This window comes from Phaenicophaeus curvirostris, chromosome 14 (genome assembly GCF_032191515.1).
Source record: "Phaenicophaeus curvirostris isolate KB17595 chromosome 14, BPBGC_Pcur_1.0, whole genome shotgun sequence".
Classification (NCBI taxonomy): Eukaryota; Metazoa; Chordata; class Aves; order Cuculiformes; family Cuculidae; genus Phaenicophaeus; species Phaenicophaeus curvirostris.
Window position 1 is genome coordinate 5545400 of NC_091405.1, and position 21713 is coordinate 5567112.

Consider the following 21713-nt stretch of genomic DNA (forward strand, 5'->3'; position numbering starts at 1 on the left):
TTTATGAGCCCCCAGGACTGTTTACGAACCTGCAGGACCCCTCCAAGATAACGAGATTTACTCTAACAGACTTCTAGCAAATGTATTTGAAAGAAATTAGATTAGCTCTTCCCCATCAGTCACGGACAATAACATAGTGACTTTCCTTCAAACCTCAAAAACCCACTCCTAAAGCACAGACATGGTCATGTTTGTTCAGCAGTGCTAGAACACAGGGCTGAGCACTCGGGCAGTCGGAGGCAGGAGCTCAGTCAGGGCTGGGCTGCTGGGCTCGCCCTGAGCAGCCAGACCAGGATGGGAACAGCCAGGCTAGGGCCAAGGGAGCCCTTTTAAATCCCAGCGGTCAAATTGTGCTCCGTAGAAGTCTGGATTGTTGGTGTCCTGTCATAGAATGGTTTGTGTGAGAAGGGACCTCAAAGCCTGTCCAGTTCCCACCCCCTGCCATGGGCAAGGACACCTCCTGCTGGATCAGGGGACTCCAAGCCCCATGCAACAGGAAAACATTTCTTCCTCAGATCTCATCTCAATCTCCCCTCTTTCAGCTCAAAACCGTTCCCCCTTGTCCTATCCCTGCACTCCCTGACCAAGAGCCCCTCCCCAGCTTTCCTGGAGCCCCTTTCAGTCCTGGAAGCTGCTCTGATGGCTCCTCAGAGCCTTCTCCTCCAGGCTGAACAACCCCAACTCTCTCAGCCTGTCCTCATACAGGACGTGCTCCAGCCCTCCAATCATCTCCGTGGCCTCCTCTGGACTTGCTCCAACAGCTTCATGTCCTTCCTGAGCTGAGGACTCCAGAGCTGAAGACAGGGCTCCAGGTGGGGTCTCACCAGAGCAGAGCAGAGGGGCAGGATCCCCTCCCTCGCCCCACTGCTCACATTTCTTCTTATCCAGCCCTTTTTAATGGTAAGTTCAGCTCTGCAGCAGCCCAGGGAAGCCATCAGTAAGCACAGCTCACCCTACCAGAGAGCAGCCGCCGCTTCTTTCTCCTTTCCAAGGTGAAGCACAACTTTCTAGATCAAAAAAAATTCAGAGGTGGGTACAATTTTATTTGTCGTCAGGAAAAAAAAAAGATAAAATTGTTACAAATAAAGGAGCTTTAATTGGCAGGTAATACAGAACAGTTCAGCCAGTGTCAGAACACCATGGTATTTACAGAAGGCGGCAGCAGTGCCTGGTGGCAATAAATGTACTTGTCATCCTACAGCTGGAAAGTTGCTGAGGTCTGTGACATTGCACTGTAAATATAGGTGTTGTTAAAAATCACAAACTGCCCTGTGATGACTTTGATCACCTCCTGTGCAGCAGCTCCTGTAAAAGGAAAAAAAAAAATCCAGCAAAAAGAGAAATTAGTTAGCAGGTCACATTGATAAAACAGTGAAAGGATATTATTTATCTTGAACTAACTACATTGGAATTAATTGGGAAGCACCTGATAGAGCTTCTAGGTGGAAAACTTACCTTTCCGTACTTCCCAGTATAAAAGAGGCTCAGAAAGCTGTCACTTCAGAGGTTAGCTTTATAAACTTTGCTGTAGGTGCTTTATCTCCATGTATGCATACACACACAGAGTGAAAATGTGTGAGCACACCTATACGTGCAAGCTGTGACCTCTCTAAATGAAACTGCAAAGTTCAATTTTTAAATAAATGTAGTTAAGCTTCAAAAGAAACTTAAGGGTCACTTCACTGCGATTCCTCTGTGTTATCCTTAGTAAGAAATGTTCTGTAATTTCTTCACAAGTTCCCTTTATGTATTTTTCAAAGCACTGTACATTCCCCACATTTCACTTACTCAGAAAAAAATCCTACATCCACAGAGTATTTTACACTAATTATCTTCAGTACCACATGAAGTCTATTAAATAAAGATATTAAGTTAACTGATGTGGCAATTTTGAACATCCATATGTAGTTTTGATAATACCTGTAGGTTGAATTAAGGTAAGCAATCAAGGCTATTTATATTGAATAGATGTTAAGTGTATTGTATTAATTTAAAGGAAGTGACTACACCCTGTCGTTACAGTCTTCGCTCTGGCAATACAGAGTAATTAAGACAGTAGAGATTCTGACCCAAGAAAGAACTAGAGAAGGTTGATTTGGTTTCATAGACAGTGACATTCTTACCTCCCATGAAGGCAGCAACAGCATGTGGCTCAGCAGCTCCGTAGCGGCAACTGGACAGCAAAGGAACAGTCAGCACTTCCAGATCAGTTTTACAGAGAAAGGGACACTTCAAATATTATACTTACAATTCATGAACATAGTCATCTTTCACCACTACAGACAACCCGTGTTCTTGTAAGAAACCAGTAAGGGATGATTTTAGTTTTCCAATATCATCTTCTACCTGATAGTTGTAGACACCTGGAAAACAAGTTAACCGTTTCATCAGAGGACTGTGACACCACAGGCAAAGTTAATGGACTTCAAAGGCAGCATTTCATTTTTCAGAGAAGTTTCTAAGCCAATTAATACTAACACTAGATTAATAATAATCAAATATTCTGTTGATGCTACTCATGATCACAACAAATCACTGCACAGGTGAACTGATTCATAGCCCTTGCAACCCACCTCAGTGCTATCAACTCAGATAAATTCCTTAAGTTCACAAAGGCAAAAAATATACTTGCATTTTCATACTATTAAACTTACATCAATATGAAAACAAAACTACAACTCATCTTATATTTTAGTTATTACAGTAACTATTGGATCTTTATATTTCTTTCGATGATGTTAAGTAACTGTTATTAACGTACCTGGGTATCTACCATGCTGCTTATAAAACCTGTCTACAGCCCGCAGCATCAAGTACAGCACGATTTCACTGTCTGGGTTATCCATGTGGGAAACTGGAAACACCAAGAGAACAGGTTAGCTGGTACGGATTAAATGGAAAAAGGTGAAATCAAGTATTTCCCATTTGCTTAAACTGTAAAATCTGCACTAAGTAGAAATCGTAACAAAAACAACCTGCAGGTGAATCTCCATGAATCAACTGTCAGACACACAAATTTGAGTCGAGTGTATGGCGACACCATATTCTAGGTATTTCATAGAAACTGTTCAGTGAAGATATTCACATTTCAGCCTTGACAGCTGCTGTAACATTAAGTGGAATATTCCTTAGTGATAATCTTGGGATTTGAGATGCATGCTTCATATATGTAGCGGTAATGACCGTAATTATAAAACAGTTCTTAAGTCCCTTAGCATACGGTTCAGTGGCCTTTCTAAATATTAACAACAAAAATCACATTGCACATTACCAACTAACGCAAGGAGCTTTCATTTAAATTAAAAACATCACAAAATATGTGTGTATGTATGTATATAAATATACACATTGTGTCCAAAACATACAGAGGACTTGTATTTAAATTAATTTTGATTACAAGTATTCCCAGCTTTTTTTTAATTTATTCAGGTTTAAAAAATAAAATGCAATATTAAGTAACTACTTTGCTAGTTCACATGCTGAAAAGTTAAGCTGAGAGGGGCCAAGCCACTTTGTTCAAGTGAAAGCACCTTTCCAGCTCTGTCAGAAATAACTGAGGTAGAGAAAAGAGAAGTTTGAAGAAAAGAATGTTTTATTTATGTACTATTAAAAAGAAAATCTGAAAGAAAGAAAACCTCAAAACATTCATCAATCTGTAAAGTAATTTTTGAACTTTCAAAATCAAATTAGATTTAATGTTCTAGACTTTAAAACCCTACACCTCTATAGCTGATGCTAAATTATAAAACTGCATAATGAAATAAAACGTGTAACATATGGTTCTCTTTGATCACAAAACCATTTCAAGTAGAAAATGCAATTAAAATACACGCTAAAAAGGAGTACTTACTGATTTCATCCTTGTTAAAAGTGTTTAAGCCATATTCTTCAGGCAGAGATCTACATCGTACTACTCGGAGAAAAGCGGAGTTGCTGCCTAAGCAGAGGGTGCAGAAAGGAGAGCTTTACCTACTTGAATGCATCACCACTTACTAAATCTAAGTCTCTCTCTCTGATGAGTTAAACCCGAAAGACTAAAATTCATAAGTTTCATTTAACTCTTTTCTTTCTGGTAGCTTGAAGCAATTAAATCTATTAGACTACATTTACATCTATGATTACAAGTATTTTAGGTAAATACTTGGCACCTACCTGTTTCTAGAATTGAAACATCTCTGCGACCTTCCAATACCTGAACAAGGCTACAAGACAGCTGGGGAGGGACTGTTTACAAAGGCTTGTAGGGATAGGACTGGGGGCAATGGCTATTAACTGGAGAGGAGTGGATTTAGACTAGACATAAGGAGGAATTTCTTCACGATGAGGGTGATGAGGCCCTGGCCCAGGTTGCCCAGGGAAGCTGTGGCTGCCCCATCCCTGGAGGCATCAAGGCCAGGTTGGATGAGGCTTGAGCAAACTGATCAGTGGGAGGTGTCCCTGCCCATGGCAGGGAGTGGAGCTAGATGATCCTTAAGGTCCCTTCCAACCCAAACTATTCTATGATTCTATGTTATTGAAACAGCTCAGAACACGTGTGCCTCTTTCACAGTAATTCATCAGTTGCAACTATCGACTTCGTGTTTTCATCTCCCATGCTGCACACAAACATGGGTTCCTTTCAGTTTCCCCTACATCTACCACCGTCTCATGTATTCTCAATTAATCATCTGAGAATACAGCTACAAGCAGGAAAAGGTTCTTCTTCAGTATCATTGCTACGAAACGACTCAATGTGCAGCTACTATCGAGCACTCAAAAAATGAGGAACCGTGAAGTTCTCAAACCAGCAGCAGATCATCTGTCTGCACAGGAGCCGCGTGCTCTGGGCTGTGTGCTTAGAGGAACATATTCCAGTTATAGGGAGACTGAGCCAGACTGCTGTGTGGCCACGTATACATGTCCAGAGCCATCAGCAACACTACTCACTGCATCCCTGTGTCACCCTTTCAGACTACCAAAGGTCTACAGAGCCTGCGCTCTAAGCCAGTATCACAGAATAGGCAAGAGTGTCAGGTAATCACAGACAGTAGAGGACATCTGCTAGCTCCTATTTGGACCTGAAAATATATATCTTGTAAAAGCCAACCTTTGTAGGCTTACTTTGGAGGTGTGCTAAGAGCTTATTTGAAAAATTCAAATATTGAGTTACTGATTAATAATTACATTGTCATTCAGAAGTTTTTGGTAAGTTGTTCACTTGCATAATCACAGGAACAGAAACCAAGGATACTCACAAAACAGTTTTAGTTCTCTCTCCGAAATAGATTCTGGAGCCTGAAAGAGAGAATATGCTCATTCCAGTACACACAGAATTTCTGTTTTCAGAGATATTCATATATTCACTGCGAAATAGCTAGCTGTTCTCATTATGAAAAGGTATCTTAAATTGTATATACATTCCCCTATGCCTTTTATGTGACCAAACCAAAGATAATAAATAGAACATCCCATAGATATTAAATTTCATTAGAACTTACTTAAGCCTTTTGAAGGGTATGAGGTAATAAAGGCTTCGCACTGTACCCATCTCCCGTGACTTATTTCTGTACAGAATGTCAGGGAAAAAATATTTCTATCCTGTCAGAACAGCCGTACATTTGCAATTACCTTGCCTAGGGACTGCAGCAGTTTAGTAGCATGGTTACCCACAGCAGCAATATCCTTCTTTGCCTTCTCACGGTATCTGTTAATAATAAAGAAGTTTTTTAATTACAGCATAAAGCCATCAACTGCACAGTGAAGACCATCTTGTTTTGTTTTATATTAGAAAGAGAAGCCCCAAGCCACACGAACAGCAGTTAGCTACCTCAGGGCCATGGGTGCACGTATGACCTCCCTGTATGACTTAGGCATGGCTGAGCTGTTCACTAAACATACGGCTTAAAAACAGGAACAAAGTTTTTCTACAAATCAGTTAAAGTTAGCATGACTATTACTACAGTCAGAGGAAGAATATTAAGTCATTTCAGAACAGCAGCTGCTTGTCCTTCATTGGGTTTCTAATGTTTTATCGATCTCTGTATTTTAGTATTTGTCACCTTAGTACATTTGTTCTGTTAAGAGCCGCTCTTAACAGGACAACGCAAACATCACAACAACAGAGTATCTAATAAAATTCTATTGAAGAGCTCCGTTTAAAGAATTGTAATTGTTTTACCTGTGAATTAAAACCCTGCAATGCTTATTGTGATTGAGAACTGAAGTGCATAATTATTTGCAAATTCAGGACTGATGCTTATTGAATTCATATTTACGAATTTGAGTTATCTGTACACAGTCAAGCAATTGTGGTTTCACTTAGCAAAATAACAATACGAGTTTTTGGCTTTACTGTCATTATACAGAGTAACTTCTGTGAAGCAATAGTGATCAATTATTTTAAACTCGCAAAAGATTTATATTTTTATATCCATCTTTTTAACACCATTCGTCACAGATCTGAGGAATGTGCCTCTAAAATTATTAAAGATTTCATTTTGATTAGTAAACACTATTAGGGTAGAGAATCCTTTTCTTTCTAGTAGAGGTTGTGTTTCAAAATCTATTAAAAATAATACTTTCCCATTTGAACAATTCAACAGTATGATTGCACTGACAATAAATTTCACAAAGTCTTCTGCAAGATACTGCTGCTTTTCAGAGGTCAAAAAATAAAGGTGGAAGAAGCAAGAAACTGCAAGGAAAATAGTAACACTTTAGGGAAGTCTTCTTGGCCCAACGACTTGCATTGTGTTCAGGATGCACAGGAACAGCAAGATCATGTCGAGAACACAGGCATTCAGAGGTGCCCTTCCTAAAATGCTGATCCACACTGATGCTCTTTAGAATTTGCAGTTAATGTTCACTCACAAAGTCTTTGCCCATCCTTACCTACCATGCGATCCCTTCAAAGGGCATTAATTAGAATGAAATATTTAGAACTAAATAACTAGGAAACTAGAATTTCTGTAACCATACAAATAGAGAAGAAAAAACAGAGGCTGTGTTTAAGGAACAATTTGTTCTGGACAGCAGTATGTGGGTGATGGGATCTGCTATGTATAGGAAAGCCTTCACTACATCTGAAACTCAGTGATCCCTTACTACCCAGCCTTAGGAAGCTGGGACGCACTGAAGGCTCAGGCCACCTTCCAAACCGCAGGCTGCACCTGAAACAGGGAGCAGAAAGCCTCAGGCTGCCGTGCTCCTCACATCCCTCCTCACTCCAGTCCCACATACACACCGATTTTTCTTCTTAGAATATAGGAATTCATACGCTTTGAGAGGTCTGAAGTCATCGCTGTTTACAACCATTAGTAGCTATTAATGAAAAAATTGTGTACTTACACATTTTGCAATTTGATAAATTTATTGGAGTCTGCTATCATATCAGGAATAGTGCCCCGGACAGGTAAGCTGCCTTGCCCCTCATTTGCCACAAATTCCTTTACAGCTCGAGCCAAAATCCAGAAGGTGGGTGACTGCACATGCACAAGAGACAGTCATGTACACGAATGTTATTTGTGATGCCATTTCTACAGTAAAGTCTTACACTTAATTACCAATTACCTGTTCTGTCAGATTTATACAGCAATCATCATTAAAAATCTCTTCAATGCCTCTTGGAATCTATGAAAAATAAACAAACCGGGTTTGTATTTACTTCACTTTTGATTACCTGAATTATCTCAACAGTCACTGCATAGGAGAGACAACTCAAGAGTTCCACACCTAACATCCCTCCTGAATCTTAACACAGCCAGTGCTTCTCAGAACCATCTCCACTTGCAGCAATGCCTGAACACAAGGCGTTTGCTTCCAATCAAGATGAAGGTTACAAGCAAAATCTCACCTTATTTCCACCTTCCACATGGAAGATATAAAAAACTGGTAGCAGCATCAGCAAAGGGTATCACCAGTCCCAGCTGCCCATGCTCCCTGTGACAGGCAGAGGTGGGAAAAGGGCTGGGAAGCAAGGAGGGGCTGCAGAAGTGAGTATTTTGACTCCTTAACTGCTGCAGTGTGGTCTGGCACATAAGCTGAAATAAATCACCAATATCCTGGGACACAGCTTGCAGTGGCTCTGAGGTCAGCACGAAGTTTTACCTGCTACTTTCTTGGGACACCTAACGTGACTGCCCAGGCAAGGATGAGCACAGCTCAAATAAAAATGGAATGTAATCTAGAAAGAATCACAGAAAGTGCTTTTAGCCCACGTCGCTTTTGCAACCTACCATGGGTGAGCGATTAAAGAAATCAGAGGTCAATTCTAAATCACAAATTACTACTTTGGGATTATTTAAAAACAATGAAAACTTAATGTTTTTAAGCTTGAACAGTTCCTGAAAGGAGTTTCATAACACCTTTCTTCAAGAGCAAAGTACTGAATGTGCTGAGCCAAAGGCCCTTGCAGCACTTCATTTCTATACAGAATAAATACTATAACAAGCAACTTCAATGCAGCGCAATTTCAACAAATGCTTTCTTTGTCTCTCTCCTAGCAATGTATTTAAATCGGACATCATCCTCAGCAGCAACTGCTAATTCCTTATAATCATACCAAGCACTTCATTGCTTAAACTGTAAAAGAAAATCTGATGAAGTCTGAGACAGGAATATGCTATTAATGAACTCTTGATTGCTGACTTATTCTCTACTTGAACTCAAGTCTTCAAGAAGGAAATGTAGCTTCCTTGCATGAGCAAGGGAAGTAAAGTATTTCCATGCATTGCAGTGCCACCTAGTCTAGGTCTGTTTTACTACATGATTTCAGTTTTAGAACTTGTACTACTCCTGTTTTACCTAAATGGAAATGTTGCAAATGGAATTTCTGCCCGAAAATTGCATAGTATGTTCTGAAAAAATGGCATAGTTAAGATTTCTTCCACTTTGCCATATAAAGGTTTATTTTACCTCTGTGGTATTTAATGCCGTGTTCACATTTTTTATAGCTTCTTCAAAGTTTTCCTCATCTTCTGGGGTCCCATTTTCATTCTTTAAGATACCTTATTAAAAAAATAAGTAAAGTGAAAATACAGTCCCCTTCATCATATAGGTCTTAAACAAGAGAGCAGACGGCACCTGCATGAATTTGTGGCATAGTAACTGAGCAGCAACCATTACCAGCAAGATGTACTGATAAAACTAACTACGTATACATTCTGCACGTGATTAATTTTTCCGTGACACTAAATATAAGCTACTTGTCACAAAACCACTTGTTTATTTGTGTGAGAAAGAAAGTAAAGTTTCATAATTCAAGCCTCCTTCCCAACCCCAGCCAAGTTTTGTTGGGTATTCTGGCTCACATTTGGCAAACACACATGGAACCACGCAGCAAGCCAGACCAAGAAACAGACTCCACTAAAACCCCTTTAACCAAAGGTAATTGCTACAAATCAGATCTCCAGGCCAGTCTGGGGATGACAGAAATAGTTGGCAGTTTGCATGCTGACTGGGTTTAAATGAGGAAATACAAAAAAAATCAGTTAATGTTTTTATTCTACTATCATTTAAGGCAATGTATTTCTAGATCTTAAAAATGTCTCATTAATTTAAGCACCCGCAAAAGGTTACTAGATTGAAACATCTCCAAAAATGAAGCCTGTTCACATACTGGTTACAGCATACTTGGCAGCCGCAGACTCCTCGTCGCGCTCTCTCTCTCTCTCTCTAAACCAGTTATTTAGAGCTGCACAGATTATCGACAATTTTCTGGGTCAACAACTAACCAAATACTTGCAGTTAATAACAACTCCAGTGCCCAAAGCCTCTTGCTTTCCTCTTTGTCAAATTTTCCATGTTAAACATCAACATTGTCTACAGGATTTTTTCTTAAAGACTCTCCTCCCACCTAACATACACTTGATCTTAAACAGCAACAGCGAGAAACATTGCCAAACTGTGTTTATAGGCAAATCAGGGATCTTAAGATCCACCTTCATAAAAAAAACATTTAAAAGAAGAATCATACTGCATATGGCAGCAGATTTTCTTAGATCAACCCAGAGAGAACTCCTGACTGTTCTGCAGATATTGCCTTACATATTTCTGCCAGAATGGGAAGTGACTCCTGGGACACACATTACCTTGCCGAATCAGCTGTCTGAAGGCTTCTTTTTCTTTGTAACTCTTAGGCAATTGATCACTTTTCTAAATTTAAAAACACAAAAACAGTTTGTCTTTAAAATATCTACTGCTAAGCTCATTGTGTTCACATCGCTGAACTCTAGGAGTTTGCCACTGCTCACATACAGTCACTTATATTTCAATTAGTCACTTTTTTAATGATTTCACCTTGTTTTCTTTAGTTGATATATAATGCCAAAATAATAATCTAGTTTAGAAAAGACATATCTGAAGTAATAATAAAACCAACAAGAACAGACTGATGCCTTAAGAAGTTTTGCACCATACCTCGTTGAACCAGTTGGTCAGATACTTGGCGACAATCACAACCCACGGAGTGTGGCTATGGTCCTGTAAGGGAACAGCAGAGAAATCTTTGTCGAGTTGAAAAAACATAAAAACAGGAGAAAAAAATTAAAACCTATTCTATACGGAACTTCTTAACATCCCTTCCACTATTGTAAAAACACAGGATGAGTTCCAGACTTTAATTCAGAAACAACGTTCTCTAACTACGATAAAGCAATTATGAAATTGTTATTCCTTTACTCAAAAGAAGGGTTTCTGAGCCAAGTTCTCTGGTATTTTTCTGGAGTGGAACTTGCATGATGCACAAATACCCACAGCATAAAGCTCTGCAGCAGGAGGTAATCAGTAAAATAAAAAATGGGGCGGGGGGTGGTGAGGGGGAATCAACCTAACGGAAGATCAAGTTGTCCAAGAATATTCCTTACTTCCCAAGACCCTACTTGTTAAGATACAGACTGTAACATTAAGGGACAGATGTGAAAAAATGAAATTCATGGCTGATTCTACAGGTGCCTCTGCTCAGATAACACTCGGCACCAAAAACACTGTCAAGACTCATTTTCATCCAATCCCATTTCTACATCTGCATCTGTCTTAGAGCACATACCAACCTTTTTGTCCATATGATCCAAATCATAAGACTGAATGTGTTCCCTCAGTTCTGGAAATGGTTTGTCCAGTCTAAGATCTTCTAACGTATTGTCAGGATGAGATTCAACAACTGGGAAAAAAAAATCACACAATGCATTTCACAGTTTCACATCTGGCTTTCAGAACTGAGCTACACATCAAATGCAGTGCATCACCTGCTCGATCAACTGCTTAATTCTCAAAGTAAGTGCTCTGTGTAAGTCAACTCTCCTGTCAGGATAACCTCCAACTGTACTATATGTAGCAGTTCGTAATTATTCTATGCATTCCTCAAAGAATGCTCCTGGTGATGAACAGCAGACTATGCAAGACTTAACAGACACTAAAGGTAAAGATGGAAACAAAAAAAATCAAAGTGACACTACACGCTGAAGCTTTAAGCCTTTTAGAAAAGCCTTTATCTCAGAAATCCCTCTAACCTGTATGTTCTTTGATAATGATTCTCATATACCCAACCAGTCCATAAGTCCTGCAGATCAGCAGAGGAACGTTGGAATTCCAGAGAACTTCAGCCAAGCGCAGCAATGTACTGTAAGGAAAAACAATTTTTTGAGATATGCAAGAGGACAACAGTTAATGACAGTTAACTCTTGCCAAGAGAAGCTTCCTATGAGAGAACTCTAATATTATCATGACTCTAAGACATATAAAGGGATTAATTTTATATGTGAATTTACACTAGGATAGAAATACATTTAACAAGTACCTTAATTATATTTAACTCCATGCTCCCATATGCTCTCAATATCAATAAAACAAAAAACTTCAATGATTCGTGAAAGAGAGAAAAGAAGTATTGGATGCGTGTGTTGCACAAACAGCTTCCAGTAGGGTCAATCCCAATCAGAGACTTGTGACTAAGGAAATGTCCCTCTGGGACCCCATTAGGGCCTTCTAGGAACCTTCTCAGATGCCCAGGAAGCCTATAGAGACCTCTGGGACCCATTTAGGGCCTTCTAGGATCCTTCTCGGACCTCCAGGAACCCTCTGGAGCCCCCTGGGACCCCTTTAGGGCCTTCTAGGAACCCTCTAGAGCCCTCTGGGACCCCAATAGGACCTTTCTGGACCCTTCTAGGACCCCCAGGAACCATCTAGAGCCCTAGACCTGCTTCAAAGAGGCAAGTTGGCTCTTATTTCTGTAAGAGACAGTATCTCTAGCTCCTCTGTAAGTAGTGGGAGGGAGAAATATATAAACTATGAACAACAGCTTCTTCCTTACAAAAGCCAGATTCAACTATTCATCTATCCATATATCCATCTATCCGTGGAGGCAAGGAAATAGAAACATGCTCTTCTCCCCCAAGATTCTCAGTACTCTGAGAGTGCTCACAGCTGTGCTGTTTATTGTTTTCTGGAAGGCAGCACGCAAGAAGTGCCTGAGCAGAAGATCAACAAACAAATTCAAGAGCTTCTGGTCTTAACAAAGTCCATATGAGCAATGTAACTACATAGATGGGTCAAATGGAAAGAGCTATACAAAGGATAAAATACATTCACAAAACTCTAGAGGTACTGCAGACCCTGTTATCTGTTAGGATTTACATAAAAATACTTGAGACAGCAATTTTGGACCAGAAAACTCACTACAAAAGAGCGCTTGGCATAGACAAATACACCTGGAGACAGCCTGAGTCAGGTGGATCCAAAAGAGATTTTAAACTATACATTAACGTATAAAAAGCTCCACAGAAAGATTCCGTTATTTACTGTAACCTTTCTTTGTCACTAAATTTTCCTGCAAGAATATGCCTGCAGTTGAAACATGCTTTCACAACTGAATGAGAACAAACAAACAACTTCAGATGATTCTTTACCTTTCTGGTAGTTGTGTTGCAACCACCAAGTTGAACCGATTAAAAAAGGAAGGGTCATTTTCTAGAAGTTTTTCTGGACTCTAAACAGTAGGAAGAAAAAAAAGTCAGGAAACACTGTGAAAATTTCCGAGTACCCAGCAAGTCTATTCAACATTCAAAGCGTTCAGTGAAAGCTATAAAAGTTATCACAGAATCACAGAATCACAGAATAACCAGGTTGGAAGAGACCCACCGGATCACCGAGTCCAACCGTTCCTACCAAACACTAAACCATATCCCTCAGCACCTCGTCCACCCGTGCCTTAAACACCTCCAGGGAAGGTGACTCAACCACCTCCCTGGGCAGCCTGTTCCAGTGCCCAATGACCCTTTCTGTAAAGAATTTTTTCCTAACGTCTAGCCTAAACCTCCCTTGTCGGAGCTTGAGGCCATTCCCTCTTGTCCTGTCCCCTGTCACTTGGGAGAAGAGCCCAGCTCCCTCCTCTCTACAACGTCCTTTGAGGTAGTTGTAGAGAGCAATGAGGTCACCCCTCAGCCTCCTCTTCTCCAGGCTAAACAACCCCAGTTCTCTCAGCCGCTCCTCATAAGGCCTGTTCTCCAGCCCTTTCACCAGCTTCGTTGCTCTTCTCTGTACTCTCTCCAGAGCCTCAACATCCTTCTTGTGGTGAGGGGCCCAGAACTGAACACAGTATTCGAGGAGCGGTCTCACCAGTGCCGAGTACAGAGGGAGGATAACCTCCCTGGACCTGCTGGTCACGCCGTTTCTGATACAAGCCAAGATGCCCTTAAAATACATAATGATGCTTAAAATACATAAATTGACTTTTTGCAAATAACTTTAAGATCTTCTTCCTCAAATGTTGTTTTGTCACAAATTGCAACATCACAAAGACAACACATCATTATTATTTCCTACTTCGATCACACTGTAATGAGAAATATCCAGCTGATTCGGGAAAACAAACCTCCTCAACGAAGTTTCCAGAAACATCACTATTCAATTCTTGCAAGAGCTCGGTGGCACACTGCGCACGGTTCTGTTTCAGAACAATCAAAACAATGTTTAACCATTTGAAATGTAATTTCTATACCACATCAGAACTACACAGGCCACATGCTTTAAATATGAAAAAGAGAAAAAAAACAGGATTTCTTATACCAAGCCTTGCTTATCTGAATTAAAAATAAATCCCTTAAGCACAGGCATTTGTTTGAGGCCATTTTTAGTAATGTAATTTTTAAGACAAGAACTGTGCAACAGCCATTTACTAATTTCCAGGAGTTACTTATGCCTTCTGTATTCTCCTGGTTTGTGGTTATTCTTCCCCCAACCACCTCTCTTAGCTTTACTCCTTCAGCCACCACTCTCTTACATCTTATCCTTCCAAGGACTTTCTTAACAATATCCCATTCATTTTTTCCATTGAGCCGTGTCAGAATTGAGCTTATCTTCTCCTTTATGAGCAACTAAAAATTAAGCATGGGGAGTTTTCTCAAAGAATAAACAGATTTTAACCTATATGTACATATTTTTAGCATTATCTGTAGCACAACATTTGAGTCTTTTCTCAATACTTCCACGCTTTCAATACACCTAATGTGATATTTGTTAACTCCTCACCTGACCAATATGGCTTTCTTGTAGAAAGAAACTGAAAAGGAAACAAGAGAGTTGCGCATGAAGTTTTATTTTGATGAAAAACAACATTAAAGCTTTATTTTGTAGAGCAGAATGTGTTGCTGACTCTCATACACAACAAACCAAGTTCTTCCTTAAACCTGCTTTTCTTCTCCCCACCACTGTTCTCTTTTCTTCAGATAAGTTTCTTAAGGAAACTTTCCAATCCCTGAATCACATATCTGAAAAGCAAGACAGACCAAACTCCTCTACAAGCTAGGATGACGCTGCAGATTTGTTTTCCTAGGGAAATTAAAGTCTCATTAGTACTCATTTCTCTACGTAATGGAATATCCTTCCCCCTCACATAACCCCTGTAAGTGGACAGATATTTGTAGGTATTAAGCTGAATTATAAAAGAATGTGATGAGGAATTAGTAAACAAGTTATTCTTCATTAGATTTGTAAAGAGTTTCTTATCTTTTCCCCTGCAGGACACAGCCTTATAAAGCTATATAAGGCTACCAGTCACAGCTTCACAATGAAAAACTAATGAAAAGTAAGTTATTTTCATCACCAAAATTACAGAAAACACATTTTGTCACGCTGAAACACAAGCAAATCTTGCATTGTCATATCTCAAGATTACAGCAAAAAATATTTCTAAATATTTTTATATTGAGTAGACCATTGTCTTTATATACTTGAGGTGTAAAGCAAATAGATCAGTAAGACACAAAACCAGCATCTAAAAATGTATGTAAAATATAGCAGCTCATATCAAAATGACCGTACATGCTGCCTATGTCACAAACACTCAAAGTCACAAAAGACTTGGGGAAAAAACTGGCTTTAAAAGTCAAGAAAAGACTTGGCTGTTAAAATTATTAAGGATTTCATGGCATTTCTTAACGAGCACATGGATGAAACCCTGTTACTTCTCAGTTTATATAGGAAACTAATAACAAACCTACTTATTTCCAACATCTTCTCCAGAGATCTGATTGCCATCAACAATTGTAAATGAGCCAATACCTTGGAGAGAAAAAAATTACCATGAATAACCAGGCATTGTGAAATTGCCAGATACAGGACAAATAAAACACGGAGGAGAGAGGTCTATTTACCTGGCAGGACTAAGTTTTTGAGTATTTCAGTTCCTGTGGCTGTTGCATTTATCACACAAACATGGGCAGACTCCAAGGCTTCTTGTCCATGGTCACCCCACAGTCTGTATCGGGATGGAAACAGGAATATGCTGAAGTTATTTCATTTCAGACTGTAGAGGCAATATCAAGAAATTAAAACGATGTAAACAATCACAAACGGAGGTGAGCATGCTGGTTTTCAATCACTGTCACTAACCAAAATAAGCCTTCGTTCAGAAAACTTAGAGCAACAAATTTGAAGCTCTCTAAAGGTGATTCTGCCTCTCTACTCCACTTTGGTGAGACCTCACCTGGAACATTGCCTCCAGCTCTGGAGCCCTCAGCACTGGAGGGATGGGGACCTGTTGGAGCAGGTCCAGAGAAGGCCACAAAAAAACAGTCAAAGACCTGGAATACCTCCCCTTTGAAGAGAGGCTGAAAGAATTGGGGTTGTTCAGCTTGGAGAAGACCCTGAGGAAACCTTATTGTGACCTTTCAATACTTAAAGGGGGCTTGTAAGAAAGATGGAGAAAAATATTTTAGCAGGCCCTGTGGCAACAGAACAAGGGGTAATGGTTTTAAGCTGAAAGAGGGGAGATTTGTATGAGATATTAGGAAAAGTTTTGCTGTAAGGGTGGGGAGGCCCTGGCCCAGGTTGCCCAGAGCAGTGGTGGCTGCCCCATCCCTGGAGGGGTTCAAGGCCAGGTTGGATGGGGCTTGGAGCCCCTGATCCAGTGGGAGGTGTCCCTACCAGCAGAACTGGATGGGCTTTAAGGTCCCTTCCAACCTAAATCATTCTGCAACTCTACAACAAAGAGCAACCCAATCTTATGGACATTTCGTTTCTCCAATGCTCTGCTCTGCGCCATAAAAACACACACTTTTTTTCTGCTGTAACATATTTAACTTGTTCAAAACCAGTGTGGGTCACAACTCCCCTCACTCAAGTTTGTCCTGATGCTGAATGCTCTCTTTTTCGTAACTATTACCATAAATAATATTTCTTATTAAGTATTATTAAGTATAATAATACTTAAAATGCAGCATCTATGCTAATGCCTGATCTAATCATGAAAGGCAATGAAAAGTCCTCTCCTTTTGTGATATTTAAGGAATAGAACAGTGAAGGCCACAAAAGACCAGCATCTGGTCAGCACTTCCAAGAGCCAAAAAAGATGATGGGAGGTCAAGATAACCCTTATTTTGAAACTGACATGGGCACTTGAAAGGGGACAGGTGGCAATGAAATAGAGTAGGGGCTGCTCTGCTGCTCCCAGACTCAATAAAGGACCATGGGGAGCACATGTGAGGTGGAGGATGCTGATTATAATCAGTATATGTGATCAATATCGTGACTTTTACAACAAATATAACACATATCATAGAATCATAGAATAGTTTGGGTTGGAAGGGACCTTAAAGATCATCTGTTTCCAACCCCCCTGCCATGGGCAGGGACACCTCCCACTGGATCAGGCTGCCTAAACCCCATCCAACCTGGCCTTGAACACCTCCAGGGATGGGGCAGCCACAGCTTCCCTGGGCAACCTGGGCCAGTGCTTCACCGCTCTCAGAGTGAAGAAATTCCTCCTTATGACTAGTCTAAATTTGCCCCTCTCCAGTTTACACCCATTGCCCCATGTCCTATCCCTACAAGCCTTTGTAAACAGTCCCTCCCCAGCTTTCTTGTAGCCCCTTCAGATACTGGAAGGTCTTTATAAGGTCTCCTCAGAGCCTTCTCTTCTCCAGGCTGAACAACCCCAACTCTCTCAGCTTGTCCTTGTATGGGAGGGGCTCCAGCCCTTGGATCATCCTTGTAGCCTCCTCTGGACATGTTCCAACAGCTCCATCTCCTTCTTATGTTGAGGATTCCAGAACTGAACTGGACACAATGCTCCAGATGAGGTCTCACAAGAGAGGAACAGAGGGGCAGAATCACTTCCCTCGCCCTGCTGGCCACAATTCTTTGGGTGCAGCCCAGGATACGTTTGGCCTTCCGGGCTGTGAGCACACATCGCTGGCTCACATTGAGCTTCTCATCTACCAGCACCCGCAAGTCCTCCTCTGCGTATCCAAAACATGCTCCTCGTAGTCACTGGTAGATCCCACAAGAGGATCGATCCTCCTGTTTATCTGGTACTGAATTAGAAGAATGCAGCTTCTTAAGACCCCCAGCTGGCAAGAAGTTTCTTTCCCCCATTTTGGTGACAACAGGAAAGCTCTCCCGGCCCCACCGCCTGGCTCTGCCCTTCCCCGGGCTGGCACCGACTGCCCTGGTTCGGACACAGCTCCGGGCAGCGACTGGCTGGGATGCAGGGATCAGGTGGAACAGGCCGGGACATGGACACTGGTTGGGATGCAGGGACTGGGCGGAACCAGCTGGGACACAGGGACCGGTTGGGATGCAGGGATTAGGTGGAACAGGCTGGGACACAGAGACTGGTTGGGATGCAGGGATTACGTGGAACAGGCTGGGACATGGAAACTGGTTGGGATGCAGGGATTACGTGGAACAGGCTGGGACACTGGGACTGGTTGGGATGCAGGGATTACGTGGAACAGGCTGGGACACTGGGACTGGTTGGGATGCAGGGATTACGTGGAACAGGCTGGGACATGGAAACTGGTTGGGATGCAGGGATTACGTGGAACAGGCTGGGACACTGGGACTGGTTGGGATGCAGGGATTAGGTGGAACAGGCTGGGACACTGGGACCAGCTGGGATGCAGGGATTACGTGGAACAGGCTGGGACATGGAGACTGGTTGGGAAGCAGGGACTGGGCGGAACCAGCTGGGACACAGGGACCGGTTGGGATGCAGGGATTAGGTGGAACAGGCTGGGACACAGAGACTGGTTGGGATGCAGGGATTAGGTGGAACAGGCTGGGACACAGAGACTGGTTGGGATGCAGGGACTGGTTGGGATGCAGGGATTGGACGGAACCGGCTGGGACACAGGGACCAGTTGGGATGCAAGGATCAAGCGGAACCTGCTAAAATACAGGGACTGCGTTGGGATGCAGGGATCAGGCAGAACCGGCTGGGACACGGGGACTGGCTGGGATGCAGGGATTAGGTGGAACAGGCTGGGACACTGGGACTGGTTGGGATGCAGGGATTAGGCGGAACAGGCTGGGACACTGGGACTGGTTGGGATGCAGGGATTAGGTGGAACAGGCTGGGACATGGAGACTGGTTGGGATGCAGGGACTGGGCGGAACCAGCTGGGACACACAGACCGGTTGGGATGCAGGGATAAGGCCGAACAGGCTGGGACACAGGGACTGGTTGGGATGCAGGGATTGGACGGAACCGGCTGGGACACGGGGACCGGGCACTGGTTGGGGCATCGGTTCAGACGTAAGGGATGGGGCAGAACCGGTTCAGACGCAGGGACCGGCTGGGACGCAGCCCTGGGCAGGGACCGGTTCGGACACGGGGGTGGGGGGGGTCCCGGTTCGGACACGGTTTCCGGTTCAGGCCCGGGGAGGGTCCTGGTTCAGACGGAGGGTTCCAGGTTCAGACACGTGGGGCGGGGGGGCGGGGAGCAGGTGTCCCGGTTCGGATACGGTTCCCGGTTCGGACACGGGAGTCGGGGGGGGGGGGGATCCCGGTTAGGACACGGGGGTCGGAGGGTCCCGGTTGGGTCCCGCCGGACGGTACCTGAGCTGCCGGTCGTAGCGCTGCTCCTTGCCGGTGCCGAGCGCCATGGCCGCGGGCGGAGCTCGGCGGGGCGGAGCCGCTGCGGCGGGGCGGCCCCTGCTCGCTCGGCCCCGGCTCGGCCCCGGCTCGGCCCCGGCTCGGCCCCGGCTCGGCCCCGGCTCGGCCCCTCCTCGGCCCCGGGGGCGGCTCGGCCTGAGCTGGCGGGAGTGAGCAGAAGGGGTTGGGCTGGAAGGGACTTTAGAGATCGGAGCCTCATCCAGCCTGGCCTTGAACACCTCCAGGGATGGAGGAGTCCCCGCTTCTCTGGGCGACCCAGGCCAGGGCCTCCCCACACTCATGGTGGAGAAGTTCTTCCTTCTATGAAGCGTAAATCCGTCCCTGTCCAGTTTATACATGTTCCTCCTCGTTCTATCACCACAAGCCTTTACGAATAGTCCCTCCCCAGCTTTCCTGCAGCCCCTTTCAGCACTGGAAGCTGCTCTAAGGTCTCCCCGGACCCTTCTCCAGGCTGAGCAACCCCAAGTCTCAGCCTGTCCTCGTACGGGAGGTGCTCCAGCCGTTGGATCATCCTTGTAGCCTCCTCTGGGCCCACTCCAACAGCTCCATCTCCTTCTTACGTTGGGGATTCCAGAACTACACACAATACTCCAGATGAGGTCTCACAAGAGAGGAATTGAGGGGCAGAATCACCTCCCTCGATCTGCTGGCCACGCTGCTTTTGATGTGGCCCAGGGAGAAGAACAACAAAGCTGGGGAAGGGGCTGGAGAACAAGCCCGAGCCCAGGGCAGCTGAGAGATCTGGGGTTGTCCAGCTGAGGAGGCTGAGACCTCATCACACTCTGCAGCTCCCTGAAAGGAGGCTGTAGAGGAGTAGATTTTGTTCTGATGCTGTGAAAAAACACTCAATAATCAATTCAACTATAATCAATAATCAGTTTCTTGACATCAGGAAAAAATATTTCACAGAAAGGGTCATTGGGCACTGGAACAGCTGCCCAGGGAGGGGGTTGAGTCACCTTCCCTGGAGGGGTTTAAGGGATGGGTGGATGAGGCGCTGAGGGACATGGTTTAGTGATTGAAGGGAGGGGTTGGACGCGATGATCCGGTGGGTCTTTTCCAACCTGATGATTCTATGAGTCTAACTACCTGAAAGGAGGTTGTAAAGAGGAGGGTGATGGATCTACCGGATCACACCATCCCCGGAGGGGTTTAAAGGGCGGGCAGAGGAGGCGCTCAGGGATCTGGTTCAGTAGTGGGCAGGCGTGGTTGTGCTCGATGATCTCAAAGGCCTTTTCCGACCAAGCGAGTCTATCGCTCCATCAATTAACTGCGCGGGTCATTAGCGAGACCCAGCGGGGCCGCCGGGACACGCGGGGGCGCTGCGGGGCGCGGGGCGGGAGGGTCACGTGGTATGGCAAGATCACGTGAGCGGTGCGGACAGGGAGGGACCCGTGGGCGGGATCACGTGACGGCGGGGGCCGAGTCACGTGAGCGGGGCGGCACGGAGGATCACGTGGGCCGGCGGGCGGTCACGTGAGCGGAGCGGCCCGTCGGTCACGTGGCCGCCGGCGGTGGCGGCGCGGGACGATGAACGCCGAGCGGGACCTGGCGCCGCTGGCGCCCAGCGTGGTGCGGGCGCTCACCGACAAGCTCTACGAGAAGAGGAAGGTGGCCGCCCTCGAGATCGAGAAGTGAGAGGCGGGGGCTCATGGGAACCGGGAAGGGAACGGAGCGGGAACGGTCCGAGCTGCCCGGCGTACCGGGACCGGGGGGGAGGGGAGGGGTTGAGGTGCTACCGCGGCCCCGGGAGGGCGGCAGCGGCACGGGCTGCTGCGGGGCGGGTGAGTTTGGCTGCGGGAGGGACCGGAGCGGCTCCCCGGTGGGGGCTGCGGGCAGGGAGGTGACCCCGGGGACACCCGGAGGGCCCGGGGAAGGGGGTCACCCCATTTGGGACACCGAGGGTCCTGGGGAAGGGGGTCACCCCCGCGGGCAGCCGGAGGCTTTGTGGGACAAGGGAACAGGTCACCTCGTGGAGACGTGGGGGAGTCACCCCTGGGGGTCTCGGGAAAGGAGTCCTTGTAGCCCCCTCTGTCCCCGGGAGCCTGGGGAGGGGGCTTCAGTGGGATGGTGGCTCTCTCAAGGAGCAGGGCCTGGGCGGGAGGGGCTCTCTGTTGTGTGTCCCCTCAGCTCCTGGGCCAAGCGGGGCCCCTCTCGTTCAGGGCGCCGTGTCCCGAGGCAGGCGTCGTGCTCGCAAGCCCCTCGCGGCAGGCCTGGTCGGATGGCAGGTCCCCAGTGCTCAGCACCATGCAGAGCAAACCCTCGAGCAGCACAACTTCAGAAACTCCTCAGAAAGGCAGCACTCACTGTTCTGCGACGCTCGTGGAGGTGGCTTGCTCTGTGC

At 44.7% G+C, this 21713-nt stretch overlaps 2 protein-coding genes across 2 annotated transcripts in view; one reads left to right on the forward strand and one right to left on the reverse strand.

Moving 5' to 3' along the window:
• Positions 1 to 1022: 1022 nt before the first annotated feature.
• On the reverse strand, positions 1023 to 19398 carry NAE1 (NEDD8 activating enzyme E1 subunit 1). Its single transcript, XM_069868311.1, has 20 exons — positions 19313 to 19398; positions 15627 to 15730; positions 15474 to 15534; positions 14503 to 14533; positions 13847 to 13918; positions 12882 to 12961; positions 11487 to 11596; positions 11028 to 11137; positions 10396 to 10458; positions 10068 to 10131; positions 8893 to 8984; positions 7549 to 7608; positions 7327 to 7460; positions 5608 to 5683; positions 5235 to 5274; positions 3851 to 3937; positions 2762 to 2854; positions 2249 to 2363; positions 2124 to 2173; positions 1023 to 1305 (listed from the first exon to the last, which is right to left on the reverse strand). Exons 1-20 carry the CDS (start codon positions 19357 to 19359, stop codon positions 1196 to 1198), a joined length of 1599 nt encoding a protein of 532 aa, XP_069724412.1. The 5' UTR covers positions 19360 to 19398; the 3' UTR covers positions 1023 to 1195.
• Positions 19399 to 20845: 1447 nt separating this feature from the next.
• VAC14 (VAC14 component of PIKFYVE complex) overlaps positions 20846 to 21713 on the forward strand; it is a 70703-nt gene continuing 69835 nt past the window's right edge. The window contains exon 1 of the mRNA XM_069868682.1: positions 20846 to 21003. Coding sequence (XP_069724783.1) covers positions 20900 to 21003 — 104 coding nt within the window. The 5' untranslated portion in view covers positions 20846 to 20899. The remainder of the gene's footprint in view (positions 21004 to 21713) is intronic.